The sequence below is a fragment of the Lampris incognitus genome, chromosome 5, assembly GCF_029633865.1.
Source record: "Lampris incognitus isolate fLamInc1 chromosome 5, fLamInc1.hap2, whole genome shotgun sequence".
Taxonomy (NCBI): Eukaryota; Metazoa; Chordata; class Actinopteri; order Lampriformes; family Lampridae; genus Lampris; species Lampris incognitus.
The window spans coordinates 53,137,759-53,154,532 of NC_079215.1; the positions used below are offsets into that span (position 1 = coordinate 53,137,759).

A 16,774-nucleotide genomic window follows, 5' to 3' on the forward strand; every position below is an offset into this window, starting at 1 on the left:
TCCACTGGATATTCGCTAAGATCCTCTGGTCCACAAACCTTGCTTGAGGCTGAGCTGCTGCCAAGGTTAACAGCAGAAGAGTTAGTATTAGCATTAGAAATGCTGTCACTGGCAATAGCTCGCTCCCCAGTGGGACCAGCACTTGCTGCTGACCACTCTTCATCTGACCCCGCGGTGTTGTCTGTTGCCACATCCTCAGCACAGCGGTGGAATGTCGGTATCCTCCACACTGCTTACTGGTACTGGTTCTTTCGAACTACGAGCACGCTTAATTGGGATCACGAAACGTTCCATTTAGCTGGCAAGGGCAAAAAGACTACTAGCAAACAGCACTGAGCGCGAGCGGGAAGTTGACAATTTCGAGGGGGAAAACACAGGTGACGTCAGACCCAAGTGCATTTCCTATATTTCGTAATGTCATTAAATAAATGTAGGTGATTTTCGGATAAAAAGTGAAAAAGATAAACAGCCTTAGAAATACATTTAGTTTGGTAACTTTTTATTTGATTTCATGGGGGTGCTATGGGGGTGCTATGCCACCACTAGGGGAAGCTGAAGTACCGGCAAGCCCATCCTTAGCGCCGCGCCTGGCTGAGGCGCATAGTGCGTAAAAGTCGCCAACACTCTGTTGACTCAATAACTGCAGAGGTCCAAACTCCCTCTGGCATTAACATCAGCACAAAAACTGTGTGCCAGGAGCTCCATGGAATGGGCTTCCATGGCCGAGCAGCTGCATGCAAGCCTTACGTCACCAAGCACAATGCCAAACGTCGGATGGAGTTGTGTAAAGCACGCTGCCACTGGACTCTGGAGCAGTGCATACGTGTACTGTGGAGTGACGAATCACGCTTCTCTGTCTGGCAGTCTGATGGATGAGTCTGGGTTTGGCAGATGCCAGGAGAATGTTACCTGCCTGACTGCATTGTGCCAATTGTAAAGTTTGGTGGAGGAGGGATAATGGTATGGGGCTTTTTTCGGGCGTTGGGCTAGGCCCCTTAGTTCCAGTGAAGGGAAATCTTAATGCTTCAGCATACCAAGACATTTTGGACAATTCTATGCTTCCAACTTTGTGGGAACAGTTTGGGGAGGGCCCTTTCTCTGTTCCAGCATGACTGTGGCCCAGTGCACAAAGCAAGGTCCATTAAGACATGGTTGGGTGAGTTTGGTGTGAAAGAACTTGACTGGCCCGCACAGAGCCCCGACTTCAACCCCATCGAACACCTTTGAGATGAACTAGAATGGAGATTGTGAGCCGGGTCTTCTCGTCCAGCATCAGTGCCTGACCTCACAAATGTTCGTCTGGATGAATGGGTAAAAATTCCCACAGACACACTCCAAAATCTTGTAGAAAGCCTTCCCAGAAGAGTGGAAGCCGTTATAACTGCAAAAGGGGGACCAACTCCATATTATATATATATATATATATATATATATATATATATATATATATATATATATATATATATATATATATATATAAAGTTTAATACATAGCAGTACAAGCTTGTTTCGTGCGTCGCGCACTCATCAGCAGCTGATCGCAATGCACGAAACAAGCTTGCACTGCTATGTATTAAACGTTTTTTTCTACATCTCTCTCTCTATATATATATATGTGATATATATATACACTCACCGGCCACTTTATTAGGCACACCTGTCCAACTGCTCGTTAACGCAAATTTCTAATCAGCCAATCACATGGCAGCAACTCAATGCATTTAGGCATGTAGACATGGTCAAGACGACCTGCTGCAGTTCAAACCGAGCATCAGAATGGGGAAGAAAGGTTATTTAAGTGACTTTGAACGTGGCATGGTTGTTGGTGCCAGACGGGCTGGTCTGAGTATTTCAGAAACTGCTGATCTACTGGGATTTTCACGCACAACCATATCTGGGGTTTACAGAGAATGGTCCGAAAAAGAGAAAATATCCGGTGAGCAGCAGTTCTGTGGGCGAAAATGCCTTGTTGATGCCAGAGGTCAGAGGAGAATGGCCAGACTGGTTCGAGCTGATAGAAAGGCAACAGTAACTCAAATAACCACTCATTACAACCGAGGTATGCAGAAGAGCATCTCTGAACGCACAACACGTCGAACCTGAGGCAGATGGGCTACAGCAGCAGAAGACCACACCGGGTGCCACTCCTGTCAGCTAAGAACAGGAAACTGAGGCTACAATTCGCACAGGCTAACCAAAATTGGACAATAGAAGATTGGAAAAACGTTGCCTGGTCTGATGAGTCTCGATTTCTGCTGCGACATTCGGATGGTAGGGTCAGAATTTGGCGTCAACAACATGAAAGCATGGATCCATCCTGCCTTGTATCAATGGTTCAGGCTGGTGGTGGTGGTGTAATGGTGTGGGGGATATTTTCTTGGCACACTTTGGGCCCCTTAGTACCAATTGAGCATCGTGTCAACGCCACAGCCTACCTGAGTATTGTTGCTGACCATGTCCATCCCTTTATGACCACAGTGTTCCCATCTTCTGATGGCTACTTCCAGCAGGATAACGCGCCATGTCATAAAGCTCGAATCATCTCAGACTGGTTTCTTGAACATGACAATGAGTTCACTGTACTCAAATGGCCTCCACAGTCACCAGATCTCAATCCAATAGAGCACCTTTGGGATGTGGTGGACCGGGAGATTCGCATCATGGATGTGCAGCCCACAAATCTGCAGCAACTGCGTGATGCTATCATGTCAATATGGACCAAACACTCTGAGGAATGTTTCCAGTACCTTGTTGAATCTATGCCACGAAGGATTAAGGCAGTTCTGAAGGCAAAAGGGGGTCCAACCCGGTACTAGCAAGGTGTACCTAATAAAGTGGCCAGTGAGTTTGTGTGTGTGTGTGTGTGGGCGGGCCCTATGATGATGTGGCGGCCTGTCCAGGGTGTCTCCCCACCTGCCGCCCAATGACTATTGGAATAGGCTCCAGCATCCCAGCGACACTGCATAGGATAAGCGGTTTGGATAATGGATGGATGGATGGATGGATGGATTGCATCCAATCTAGAGCGTTAATTGGGGCTATTTGACTGTTTTGGCATTTTTTTATACATAGGTTGGTGAACATTGGCTAGTAGGATAGGATGATTACACAGGATGGCCTCAAATGAAGGCGTTGAGCCAGACTCAAACCTAGGACATTGTCATTAGGCCTGAGCTTAAACAGCAAGCCAAGTGGTTCAGTCACCGGGTATACCTTTAAAACCGATCCTTTTGAATTGGGTGGTTTCCTCACTGAAAGGATTTTTGTTTTGTTTTTTTAAGAATCTGGCCTCTAACCCTGGAAGAGAAAAGAACGAGCTCTCACACAGCTGATTTTTGATCTTTTTTTTTTTTTTGTCAAATGTCACACAGTCATTTGTTGGTTTTCAACGATGAATACGTGCTGACGACAGAGATTATAGAGGCAGCTGGTTCGGAGGCTCATTACACATAAACCCATTTGGTAAACGTTCCTATGAGAATTACATTTGTCACGTGAACAAGTTCTGATGGCTTTCACTCACACAGAATCGCCTAGATTACAGACCAGTTCAAGCAAACGAGATCACACCATATGTATGCTTTAATTTGGGGAGGGGGGGGGGAGGGGGATAGTCATTTGCTTCACAGGGAAAAAAAAAATACAACTACAAGCTGTCCAGACACGAAGACCTCCCAGCACCCATATACAATAGGTAACGTAAACTCAAAAGCATGTCAGCGTCAGACAGAGAACAGCCTCTTGGCTCATTTCCTGTCCACGTGTTTGTCACAAGAAACCAGCAGCCCAGTCAGATAAGGCCGTGTCGAGTCTGCCGGCCGTGTCCGCAAAACAGCTTGAGGAGAGAGGCGACACACGATGGTTAACCGACGGCGTGACTTTGAGTCGACAAGACCAGCTTGATCAGCGTCCGCACACCAACATTTCCACCTCTTAGGGGGGCGGGGCGCTTCGTAAACTTGAACCCCCGGGCGCATGCGCAGTCGAAGCGATCGAGAGGCGGAGCTGATCAGCCGTCGCCGCCTCGGCGTCACCTGCGGATTTTGTTCTTGAGGAAGGTGCTGGGGTACGTTTTCGGGGCGCGGGAGCAGGAGGCGCAGCAGGCGGTTCTGTAGTAGGGGTACACACACAGCCGGGCTTGTACCACCACAACGCAGTTGTGGTACTGGTCCCTGCATGACGGGTCTGGTGGGAGGGAGAACAGCGAGAACGATGGAGAAGTGCTTTAGTGACGAACAAACATGGGGGGGGGTCTAATAGTGGAGCATGGGGGGGTCTAATAGTGGAGCATGTCTCGGTTCTCTTACCAAGCTCCGCCAGGCAGGGCTGGGTGTTGCATTCGCCTCGGCTCTCCGGAGCCACGCCGGGCTCGCACCGCTCGCTCGGGGCGACGTTGTCGGAAAGGCAGCGCACCTCTCGCACACGGTAGCCGCCGCTGCAGGAGCGTGAACACTGCGGCGGGGCGGAGAGAGTCGGCAGGAGCAGGGATCGAAAAGGAGAGGGTGTCGTGAGGGGGGTTTGATTGAGTGACACGTCAATTTGTTTCACAATGACAGGCAAAGAGAAGCGACTCCACACAGGTGACCAGCCGCTTACCAACATTACCCTCGACTCGTCTCACGGCGGAGCACACGCTTTCAAACTTCCTCTAATACTTCAACGGAGGGGTAATTTACACTGTTGCACAAATGACGTCAAGCAGGAAGCTGTCTTCTTCTCCTGCCGCGTTATTGCAAGGAATATACGCACACGTGGGCTGTCGTCTACAGCAGTGTTTCTCAACCGGGGGTCCGCGGACCCCTAGTGGTCCGTGGTGTAATTGCAAGGGGTCCGTGAAAATAAAATATCTTTTAAAAAAAAAGATCCTATGACATTTATAGAAATAGGATTATTTTACTCAAATGTGACTGAGACCTTTATCTACCTAAACTATAAAGGGTAGCAGGACTTTTTTCTCTAATTACATCTGTTTCACTAGTGTAATTTATTGTATTTTAATAAGAGATCTCGCTCCCGTTTGCATTGTTAAAAGTTACTACATAAAAATTCTGTTGTTACATATATCTGAAAGTTACTGAATACATATTCTGTTTTGTTACATATATCTGAAAGTTACTGAATACATATTCTGTTTTGTTACATATATCTGAAAGTTACTGCATAAGAATTCTGTTTTGTTAACTCTATCTAAGTTACAACTGAAAGCTCTTATTTTTGCCCCAAAGAGTGAATAAATGCTATAATGCAATTTAAAATGCAGTTTCTACTGTTTCTATCAAATTGCAACCCCCCCTCCCCCAAGATCAGGTGGAGGGGTCCTCAGGGTAGATCAAAAATACGCAGGGGGTCCAGGACCCCAAAAAGGTTGAGAACCACTGGTCTACAGAATATCATGCCATACTAGTGTTCAACTTTCCTCAGCAGGAGTTAAAGTACAAAAGCACGGGTTACTTAGCAGCATGGACGAGGGTTCACCGTTACACCATGCAGGAGAGCGTCACAGGCTCGGGTACTTACCGCACTCCATTCTGTGACGTACCACTGCACGCCGCACAGCTTTAGTTGGCAGGGCTGCGAGGTGATTGGCTGAGACAGGTGGGAGCAGTTTGATTGGTCCACAACCTTGACGCCATCGTTGTCATTGAGAAGACAGGCCACATTACGGGTCTGTGTGCCATTCCCGCACTCAGCAGAACACTTTGTTACGGAGAGACACACACACACAAACACACAAACACACAAAGGCAAATGTCAGGTGCTGTTTCAAGTGGAAACATGAAGCGTGTTCATGTAGTGTTGGCTGTGTACATGGAGGGAGGCATGACTGTCCATCCCTGCGAGGTATGTGTGTGCGGTGTGTGTGTGTTGGTTACCTGACTCCAAGGACCCGTGTACCACTCTATGCGGTTTTGGCACGGCCCCGAGTCACAGGATGTCACCTCTGATGGGCGTTCCCCTTCACAGCTATCCAACGGGAGACTGGTCGTATGATCCATCAGGCATACTGCCATCCGTGTTCGACTTCCTGTACCACACTCTGCAGAACACTGTGTAACATCACGCGTGCGCACACGCACACAGACACACACACATAACGTTTTCCATTGCACGGCTGTCAGATTCAACACAACCCTTTTCCTCTCACTTATGTCACGCTCAAATGTGCGTGATCGTATCACATTCGAAACGCGTACGGTTTTCGCAAGTCCCGTTTCTGTCTTACCCGCTGGCTCCAGAGGGAGGTGAACCAGCTGCGGGCACAGGCGCCCATGTCACAGTTTTGCAGCGTGTCTGGCTTCAGGCCCACGTTACACTCCTCGTCCTCCTCAACGTCCCCCTGGTCGCTCACGCACACCACCTCCCTGCTGCGCTGACCCACTCCACATGGCACTGAGCACTAGAGGAGAGGTAGCGAGGGAGAGGAGAAAGAAAGAAAGACAAAGATCATGGTTTTCCTTATGGAGTGGTTGGGTTCTAGCATTTACTGACCGGTAGCTAAACTTCTCAGGTACGAAATAAAAGTCAAAGACAGCTACTTCCATATTGCTACTATAGGTTTTTCAAAATCACACTGGTAAAAGGCAGAACACTTTGAACAGCATATAACAATGGGTTATGACGATACACCGACGAGCCAAAATATTATGACCACTCACAGGTGAACCGAATAACGGTGACCATCTCCGAACAATGGCACGCGTCAGGGTCTGGGTAGGTCAGCTGGTTAGCGAACAATCAGTTCTCGTAGTCAAGGCGTCGGATGCAGGAGAAATGGGCAGGAGTGAAGACCTGAGCGACTCTGACAAGGGCCATGTTGTTATGGCCAGACGGAGGAGGGGCAAACCGTAAACCGGCGACAGGGTGTTGGGCGCCCGAGACTTGTTATGTTTTGGAACTTCTTCAGTACACGACGAGGCTCATCGATGCGCGAGGGTAACGAAGGCTATCCCGTCTGGTCAAAACCGCCCGGAAGGTCTGCTGTGGCACAAGTCACAGGACATTTAATGATGCGTATGGAAGGAATGTGCCCACCATCGAAAAGCGCCTACAATGAGCACACGAGCGTCAGAACTGGACCTTGGAGAAATGGAAGAAGGTCCTCTGGTCTGATGAGCCCTGCTTTCTTCTAGATCACGTGGATGGCCGTGTACATGTACGCCATTTAGTACCTGGGGAAGAGATGACAACAGGATGCACTGTGGGGCGACGACAAGCCGGTGGAGGCAATGTGATGCTCTGGGCAATATCCTGCTGGGAAATCCTGGGTCGGCCATTCATGTGGACATAAATGTGACACGTGACACCTGCCTAAACATCGTCGCAGACCAGGTACACCCCTTCACGTCAGTGGTATTCCCCGATGGCAGTGGCCTCTTTCAGCAGGCAAATGCGCCCTGCCACACAGCACACGTTGTTCAGGAATGGTTTGAGGAACATGATGAAGTGTTCAATGTGTTGCCCTGGCCTCCAAATCCTCCAGATCTCAATCCAATTGAGCATCTGTGGGATGTGCCGGGACCGTCAAATCTAATCCATGGCGGCTCCACCTCACAAATTACAGGACTTAAAGGATCTGCGGCTAATGTTTTGGTGTCAGATACCACAGGACTCTTTTAGGGCTCTTGTAGAGTCCATTCCTCGGCGGGTCAGCACTTTTTTGGTGGCACACAGAAGACCAACAGTATATTAGGCAGGTGGTCATAATGGTTTGGCTCATATGCAATAGCGTGTGCATCGATATTGAAGTCAATTGATACTGATATAATGGTACATCCTATAAATAGGCATTTATAAATGTATAACTCTGTCTGTGTGTGTGTGTGTGTGTGTGTGTGTGTGTGTGTGTGTGTGTGTGTGTGTGTGTGCGCGCGCTGTCATGGTGAAGAAGCTTGTGTGTACTAATGAGCCCGAGAGCTATGCCGTCTGGCTACTGGTAGGGTCACTCAAAGCGGAAAGGCCAAGGGGGAGGTTCCAGACGAAGCACGATCTTCAATCCACGACCCAAGACCTCAACGGCGGAACCGGCAGAAGATGTCTTCAGGTCACAATGACAGTGAAGATGGATGAAGGCTGCAACAGAGGGTGGTCAGAGGGTTTTTTTTTACATGGTGATGCTGGTCGCGTGGCTCGGGTCCTGAGCTGTTCCGTTGGCGTCTGCTTGGCATCCTCCTCATCATATTCTTCAAATATGTTATAATTCCATTATAGTTCTGTTACACTCTTTCAACGTTGTATTCTGTAAACATCCATTGCACGTTGTCCTTCTTGGGAGAGAGATCCCTCCTCTGTTGCTCTCCGTGAGGTTTCTTTCTATTTTTTCTCCCTGTTAAAGGGATTTTTTTGGTTTTTTAAAGGAGTTGTTCCTTATCCGATGCAAGGGTCTAAGGACTGGAAGTTGTGCTGCTATAAAGCCCCTTGAGGCGAATTTGTAATTTGTGATATTGGGCTATACAGATAAAATTGGCTTGACGTGACTTGGTCTGCAATCGTCTTGACTCTCCATGCCATTGGACTCTGACCACTCCCTTCCAAAGACCGTGTGGTGGCTGCAGGCGCATCAGCCTCTCGATGTAAAAAGCTGTCACACGCAGGCATCCTCCCGCAAGGATCAACCCATAAACATCCTGGGTCAAAGCCCTGTGGCAATAAGGATTAGGTGGCGGGGGCAGGACAGTGAAGTCTGGCAGCCCCTAGACACAACCTAGCACACAGGTGGTGGGTGTATGATCAGTCGCTAAGCCCCAGGACTGAGGCAGAGGGGCTTCTTGGCTGCTGTGCCCACAACTGAGCAGCCCTATTTAGGATCCGCTCTGCTCACCTCAGCTGGGGACGGGGCAAGAAAAGGTGCCCTAAACATAGTCTGCCTCATAACTCCCGTCTGGACCACCGCATCCAGAGGGATCACTACCATGCGGTCAGAAATAGAAACTCGTATATTTTGGAGCCTGGAACATACGAACCCTCATGGTCAATTGATCCAGCAGCCGACGTGGACAGCGTACCGCCATCATTGCCCAAGAGCTGAGAAGATCTCGGATTGATATTGTCGCACTCTCTGAAACCTGATTAGCTGACCAAGGACAGTTGAAAGAGGAGAAGGGTGGTTCCGCTTCTTTCTGGAAAGGACAAGCAGCTGATGTGCCGAGGATCCATGGTGTGGTGTTCACCATCAAAAACAGCCTCATTTGCCACCTTGCTGAGCTTCCTCTGGGCATCAATGAACTCCTGATGACAATACGACTGACGCTTGTAAACAACCAAAGCATCACCGTCATCAGTGCACACTTGACTCACAAGATGAAGTAAATGAGACTTTCTATGTCGACCTGGACAATGTCCTCACCAAAGTCCCCAAGGAGGATAAGCTAATCCTGCTTGGAGATTTCAATGCCAGAGTGGGACGGAATTACAACTTGTGAAGAGGCATAACTGGCAAGGAAGGAGTTGGAAACACAAACTCTGATGGTGTCCTGTTGTTAACATCATGCTCAGAACACAGCGTAATCATCGCCAACACACTCTTCCGCCAGAAGAACAAAATTAAAACAACCTGGGGGCACCCGCGGTCTAACATTTGACACCTCATTGACTACATTATCGTCCATCAAAGAGACCAATGCGAGGTATTTAACACCAGCCAGAGTGATGATCAGTGTGGATGACTGCTGGACTGACCACCACCTTATCTGCTTTACCCTGCCCATCCAACTTCACCAGAAAAGAAGGGTGCAGAAAAAGATGAGCCGCCCAAAGTTTAACCTTGAAAGACTTACTGATACCTCCTCTTGTCAACAGTTCAACTCATAGAGGAGGACATGGCAGCACCATCTAGTCTAAGAGAAGTCCAGGATGCCATCAGGATAATGAAAATCAACAAGGCTGCTGGTCCTGATGAAATACCAGCAGAAGTACTGAGGGCAGGTGGACCTACACTCCTCAGACATATCCATGCCCTGCTACTTAAAATATGGGAAAAAGAGGGAGTCCCTTGTGTAACTTAGGGATGCACCCATTGTCTCTATCTTTAAGAAAGGGGACAAAGCCGAGTTCAGAAACTACCGGGCATTTCTTTACTTTCCACCACAGGGAAAGCCCTGGATAGGGTTTTGGCCAACAGACTCCTCCCAATATCAGAGGAAATTCTGCCAGAATCCCATAGCAGTTTTTGTCCTAACAGAGGCACCAAGGACAGGATTTTTACTGTTCGCCAACTCCAGGAAAAAGGCCAGGAACAGAATCAACTATTGTACATGGCCTTTATAGACTTAACCAAAGCTTTTGATTCTGTAAACCGCCAGGCCCTCTGGCTAGATCTGTCAAAAATAGGTTGCCCTGGGGTGTCTGGGCAGCGTAGCGGTCCATTCCATTGCCTACCAACACGGGAATCGCCGGATCGAATCCCCATGTTACCTCCGGCTTGGTCGGATTGGTGTCTGCTGGTGGGAATGCCGGATGTGGGTGTGTGTCCTGGTCGCTGCGCTTGCGCCTCCTCTGGTCGGGCGGGGTGCCTGTTCAGGGGGGAGGGGAATTGGGGGAATAGCGTGAGCCTCCCATGTGTTATGTCCCCCTGGCGAAACTCCTCACTGTCAGGTGAAAAGAAGCGGCTGACGACTCCACATGTATCATAGGAGACATGAGGTAGTCTGCAGCCCTCCCCAGATCGGCAGAGAGGGTGGAGCAGCGACCGGCACAGCTCAGAAGAGTAGGGTAATTGGCCGCATACAATTGGAGAGAAAAAAGGGGGGAGGGGGGGATAGGTTGCCCTGACAAATATATCAGAGTACTATGACTACTACATGATAATATGTCAGCTAGAGTACTCAGCAGTTATGGCGATGAGACAGAGTCCTTCAAGGTCCACACAGGAGTTAAACAAGGCTGTGTCATTGCCCCAAGCTGGTTCTCTCTCTTCATTGCCACCATGCTCCACCTCACAGGTCCCAATCTGCCTCAGGGAGTCAAAATCATGTGCAGAACTGATGGGAACCTTCTAAACATTAAAAGATTTAAGGCTAAATGTAAAACCAACCACAACATCCATCATAGAGCTGCAGTACACCGATGACAGCGCCTTAGTGTCCCTCGTAGAAGAGGAACTACAGAGCATACTGGACGCCTAGGCAGAGACATTCAAGCAGCTTGGCCTGGCCATTAACATAAAAAAGGCCCATATCCTCTACCCACCCAACAGAAATATGCCTGCACTGACCCCATCCATCTCTGTAGACAACACCAGACTCGAAAACGTGGAACAATCCCCATTTCTTGGCAGGCTTCTCTCCTCCAAAGCCAACACTGACATTGAAATACACCATCGTCTCAGTTGTGCCAGCCGGGCCCTCTCAAGATTGAGTGAAAGGGTTTTTGAAAACCGTGACCTTCAGACCAGAGCAGAAATTCGGGTGTACAAAGCGGTCGTGCCGCCCACGCTGCTGTATGGGTTAGAAAGCCTGGACCACAGACAGCAGGCACCTTGAAGGCACTCGAGGCATACCAACAGCGATGCCTCAGGAAGAGCCTTAAGATCAGCTGGGAGGATAAGCGCACCAACTTCAGCGTCCTCGAGGAGGCCAAGACGCCTACTATAACTGCCACCGTCACACAACATCAGCTGAGATGGACTGGCCGTGTCCTCCGCATGTCTGACTCTTGCCTCCTGAAACAAGTCCTTTACTGTCGGCTCGTGACAGGACGCAGTGCCTCAGGAGGACAAAAGAAGCGATGGGAAGATATTAAGGCCTACATCAAAAGGTTTGGCTTTGACCTTCACACCTGGGCAGCAAAACACAGGGAGGCCCGGGGACTGGCTGTCCGTGAGGCTGCTGGGCGCCACAACCATGACCTCCATTGTGATGTTGAAAACAGAAAGGAGCGAGTTACCAGAAAGGCCCAAACCACATCCTCAACCCCTTCTTCACACCTTTGCCCACATTGCCCCAAAATATGCGACTCCAGTATCAGCCTCTACACCCACTTGAAGACCCATAAGGACCTAGAAGTCATACTCGACCCCGAGTGACCACTGATGATGATGATGATGATGATGATGATGATGATGATGGTGTATGTGTGTGTGTGTGTGTGTGTGTGTTTTCTCACCGGGCTCCATTCAGAGCGTATCTGCCACTGGCTACAGATCTTCAGCTGACAGACAGACTTGGTCACCGGCCTATCAGACGTCCCACAGAGCTCCGCTGCCACCGTTGCCAGCGTCTCTGTTCCGTTGTCATGTACATGGGTGACCTGGCGGCAGATTACCTGGCGATGCTGAGTCCCGGGACCACACCTCCTGCTGCACTCCGACCACTCCCCCAGGTCCCAGCTTTCAGCCAGCCACGGAGGAAGGAGGGAAAGTTTTAGGCTTTCAAAATCAAAAGAAACTCAGAGCGCAGAAACAGCCGCGAGGGCTTTTACGTTTAGTTTGGTGCGTTTGGCAGAAGCTCTTTTCCATTTATATCAGCAGTGTAATGATAAGCTTGGGTTTCTCGACGACAGAAATTACAAGCAAGGGAAAAATCCCAAAGGGAGGCCGTAGGCCAGGGGCTTAATGCTGTTCTAACATCTGAGTTTGAAATGAACATGGAAGAGGTACGGCGCTGTCATTTTACATCCCTCCCTAATGAACATCTTGTTAAATTCAATTGGGGAGGCAAACTGGAACCAACGCGAGCTACCGCTGACCCGTTCAGTTTATTTTCTGTACCGACGCACCCAAGACAACATCTTTGATGCCCCAAGTACTACCACAGCCCAACATCACAGCTTCCTGACCGGTACTGACTGCTACTCACTTTTTGGTATTTAGGCTACAGACATTTCAGCCCTTCACATCATAACCGGAGTTACGGCTTTCAGCTATAACTGTTGTTGATCTATTCCGCGTAAAGACGCTCCGCGGGGACGCGGAGACGGTCCAGACAGCACTCGCCGGATCAGTCACACTGGGTACCGAGTTGGCAATGCTTCACTACGTGCTTAGGCATTTACTACAAGACGTGAAAACCAATTCCACACCAAAGCACGTCACTCTAACCGACTGTGACTGTTGACTGAACAACGGCTGGAAAAAAATGTGGGTGATGAAAATGGAAAGGGTCACAGTTAGACGTGAAACTAAAACAATTCAAGCCTGTTTTGTATGTATTTTGATACATGTGTGACCAAAAGCTTGGTTCTGTGTGTGTGTGTGTGTGTCGCTAACTTTGCAGGACAAGACTGGTTAGAGCAGTCCTTCTCCTGGTTTGGGGGTCGGAGGGCCGGGTCACAGAGGTCGGCAGGTACAGTGGTCTGGTGCTCCCTCTCTACACACCCCCATAGCACCTGGTGTCTACCTGGCAAGCACACGCACACACACACACACACACACAACAGACACACACATCAAGTGAAATTAAACAAGCATGCTAGGGTGTATTTCCGTCTGTGACTGGGCGCCATGAGAATTTCCAGTTTGTCACACTTTATCCAACATGTTTTCAACTTGAGCGATGGTACCAATCATGTTTCCATGTGCTCATCTGTTTAGACTTTGCTGTTGTTTTGCGGTAAGCCCAGTCCTGTGGCTCTGTAGCATGCCCCGTGTCAGAATTCAAAATGAGCCCGCTGTTTCTAGGTAAATATTTTGGTCATATCTGTGCTACATGAAAGGGGTGTTGTTTGGTGGGGTCTTGATTTCGGGCTGTTGTAATATGATATCGTGCGTATGTATGTATGCCTTCTTTCCTAAGTAGGTGTTTCCCCCACCGGTGCCGCAGGTGGTGCTGCATGCCGTATTTCCCATCCGAGCCCAGGCGTAGGTAGATAAGGGATCAGAGTTCACCTCCGGATCCGACGGGACCTGGTTGGGGTGGAGTCTCTCTCCGGCGATGTCGTTGCTCGTGATTTCGCCGCGGCTCAGGTCTTCGTCTGGGAGGGCAGAGTCAGCGGTCTCAATTAAGGGGAGTCAGTTTTGTCGGCGCAGGAGGCCCCGGGAAGCGTGGTCACAGAGTGAGAACGTGTCGTCTGGGAGCCTGCTTTGTTGTCGACTTCTCGGTGTACTTAACGAGACGTCTCAGCGTTATCTCGCGGCTGGTCGGCCCAAAGTAACACAAATCGAGCGATTTTTTTGTCATTGGGGAGGTCAAATATTAGGTAACGAAACTGAATCCGTGACAAGCGACACATCATTGACTACACATGTGCGGCGAGCATCCGGGACAATGCTTGGCTGACCGGTCGACATTTAATATTATTTCAATTATAATCAAATTTTCAAAAGGGACTCTTTTCTTGAGAGGATAGCTATTGAGTTTCTGCGGCCCTGCGCGGAGTTCTGGGACACACACACACACACACACACACACACACACACACACACACACACACACACACACACACACACACACACACAGGCATCTGCTATGTGTTATTTTCCCCAGGGGCAGGGCAGGAGCCTTCGTATGAGAAAGTGACACTGTGGTTGGCTGGGTCACTCTCCCATACGATTATGTGTGCGTTTGTGTGTGTGTGTGTGTGTGTGCACTCACCTAGAGACAGTACATCAGGGGTGGGTGTATCTGGCGTAGGACTGGGGTGTGCGTTTTGTAACGGCATGTTGTACTCATAGTTCACCCCGGCACCTGGCTGCTGGTAGATCAGCTGCGGGGCAGAAAGAGAGAGATCATGAGGCGGGGGGGGGGACCCCGAGAGAAGAGGGGGTGATTATGAGGCCCGTCCGCGAGAGTGTCGACACACGAGAAACGGCCCAGGCGAGGGTCCTGGCCTTCCGTCACCTCTGGGACTCACATAGACATGCAGGCCCTCTGTCGTCGGCCCGGGCGCGGCGATCGACTCGCCGCTACGAGAGCGGATCTCGTTGGGCCGGCGGTACGTGAACAGGGTCCCCAAGGCGGCGAAGGTGCCGGGCCTGTCGATCGCCCAGTTGCCATTGACGATGGAGGCGCCGCTCGGGGTCCGGAGAGCTGCAGAAAAGCCCCGTAATCAACCGTTATTAAAAAAAAAAAAAAAGAAAAAAACCCCAAATCTACCACAAGGGTCAAATTTCTCTCGTGCACAAAATGATCCACAATGCGTCGCCAAATGGACGTGTTTCTTCTTGTTTGTGTGTGTCCGTGTACGCCTGAGACCCTGGAATTGTTGCCATTAGTTGTGCAGGTGTGTGTGTGTGTGTATGTGTGTGTGTGTGTGTGTGCACCTAGGTAGTTCCTGCTCTTGACAGTCTCCTGCACTGTGATGTTGTGCGCTCCTGCAGGAATCTCGACTATCTTATGGTAGCCCACGCTCAGGAAGGGATGGGAGAAATTCCCCTTCACCACCTCGAAGCCCTGCCAACAAACAGATGCATGTACAGATTTATGTGCACACATGCACACACACGCGGACACACAGCGTACCGCAATATCCAGATCATAACCCTCGCCGCCTTTTCTATTTTTTTTCCTCCCATGTCTCTCCTTCTCTGTGCAGACGTCCTTCGGCTAATTAAACCAGGCTAACGATTTTACCTCGATTGCCTCCCTCCTATATGCAGATGTGCATTTTGAAATAACACTGATGCACGGTCATTCGTTTTATTGTTACACTCTGATCCTTTGCGGTTAGTTTGTAGCCAATCTGAGCAATACACAGTGAGTCAAAGTTGCCGCTGTATTGTTCAGCAATGTCTCAAATAGTTCATTTCATTAAAAAAAAAAAAGAAAGAAGAAAAGAATACAATGTTAAATTTGAATTTCACAGGAGCAGCAATGCATTTTTTTTGTTGATTTACACATCACTCGTGTATTTCAAAGTGTCATTCAAATGTGAATCCCCTTAGCCACACGATGCCCTGACTATAATCTGTTGCATTACAAAACAAACCTTCCCCCCCCCCACGTGGCTGTGTCACGATAATCTAAAAAAAAAACTAAAAAAAAACTGGCATGTGCCACTTATATATCTGATGATCTTACCTGCAGAGGGGGGGCGCTGACATCCGTATCCCTGCCAAGGGAGCCAGACGGCGGCCAAAGGAGACAGATAGGCAGGGTGAGCCGGAGGAGACCAAGAGCTCGACCTTGCCACAGGGAGCGGAGCTGCTGCCACAACACAGCCATGGAGAGACTGAAGGAGGAGAAAGCTCTTGACACACAGACGGGGGGGGGGGGGAGACGTGTGTGTGCGCGTGTGTGTTTGTGGGGGAATGTGTGTTGTGAAATGGGGTTAGAGGCTTGCGAGGTGGGAAAAAAGACGAGGGAACGGTCTGGGGGTGGGGGTGGGGTGGGGTGGGGGGGGTGGGAGGACGATTTGTGCCAAGAGAAAGTATCTGACAGTTGTTGGAAGCGCGTTTTTAAAAAATGGTCCCGCGGGAGCACCTGTTAAACACCTCATCCTAACCGCTCTGACAGCTGTGGGCTACGAGCGAGAGAGAGCGTCCTGTCCGTCCGCCAGGCCCCGCTCTCGTGTGTAACAGGAAGCTCTCGTAACATCCGAACGCTAGCCCCCAATTCAAGCCCCCCACCCCCACCCCCCACCCCCCCATCCGAACTGGGATGTTAAGTCACGTTAGGCAGCCGTTCCCTTTATTCCTTCCACATTTTTGCAACCCTTTCTCTCGAAGCAGGCGACTGACTGCCTTCCCCGGGTGGCGGCTCCTCTTCGCCGGCGGCCTCTCGTCCATCCTTGTCCGCATGTTGTTCGACATGAAGGTGTGAGCGGAGGGGCCGCAGCCAGCGGCGCCCCGGCGTGACCACGGGACGGGGACAACAGGAACGGGCTCAAGATAGCTGTCGCATCA

At 49.8% G+C, this 16,774-nt stretch overlaps 1 protein-coding gene across 1 annotated transcript; it reads right to left on the reverse strand.

Moving 5' to 3' along the window:
* Nucleotides 1-3,339: 3,339 nt before the first annotated feature.
* Nucleotides 3,340-16,094, reverse strand: adamtsl7 (ADAMTS-like 7). The gene is made up of 12 exons (XM_056280557.1): nucleotides 15,951-16,094; nucleotides 15,194-15,323; nucleotides 14,785-14,960; nucleotides 14,526-14,637; nucleotides 13,744-13,905; nucleotides 13,202-13,331; nucleotides 12,100-12,322; nucleotides 6,224-6,397; nucleotides 5,874-6,047; nucleotides 5,518-5,697; nucleotides 4,308-4,452; nucleotides 3,340-4,185 (listed from the first exon to the last, which is right to left on the reverse strand). Exons 1-12 carry the CDS (start codon nucleotides 16,092-16,094, stop codon nucleotides 4,031-4,033), a joined length of 1,905 nt encoding a protein of 634 aa, XP_056136532.1. The 3' UTR covers nucleotides 3,340-4,030.
* Nucleotides 16,095-16,774: the final 680 nt, after the last annotated feature.

Coding starts and splice junctions, on each gene's coding strand:
- adamtsl7 (XM_056280557.1), bottom strand. CDS start 16,094: ATGGCTGTGTTGTGGCAGCAGCTCCGCTCCCTGTGGCAAGGTCGAGCT. Junction 14,961..15,193: donor CAAGAGCAGGAACTACCTAG/GTGCACACACAC, acceptor GCTTTTCTGCAG/CTCTCCGGACCCCGAGCGGC. Junction 4,453..5,517: donor ACGTCACAGAATGGAGTGCG/GTAAGTACCCGA, acceptor GCCCCGCCGCAG/TGTTCACGCTCCTGCAGCGG.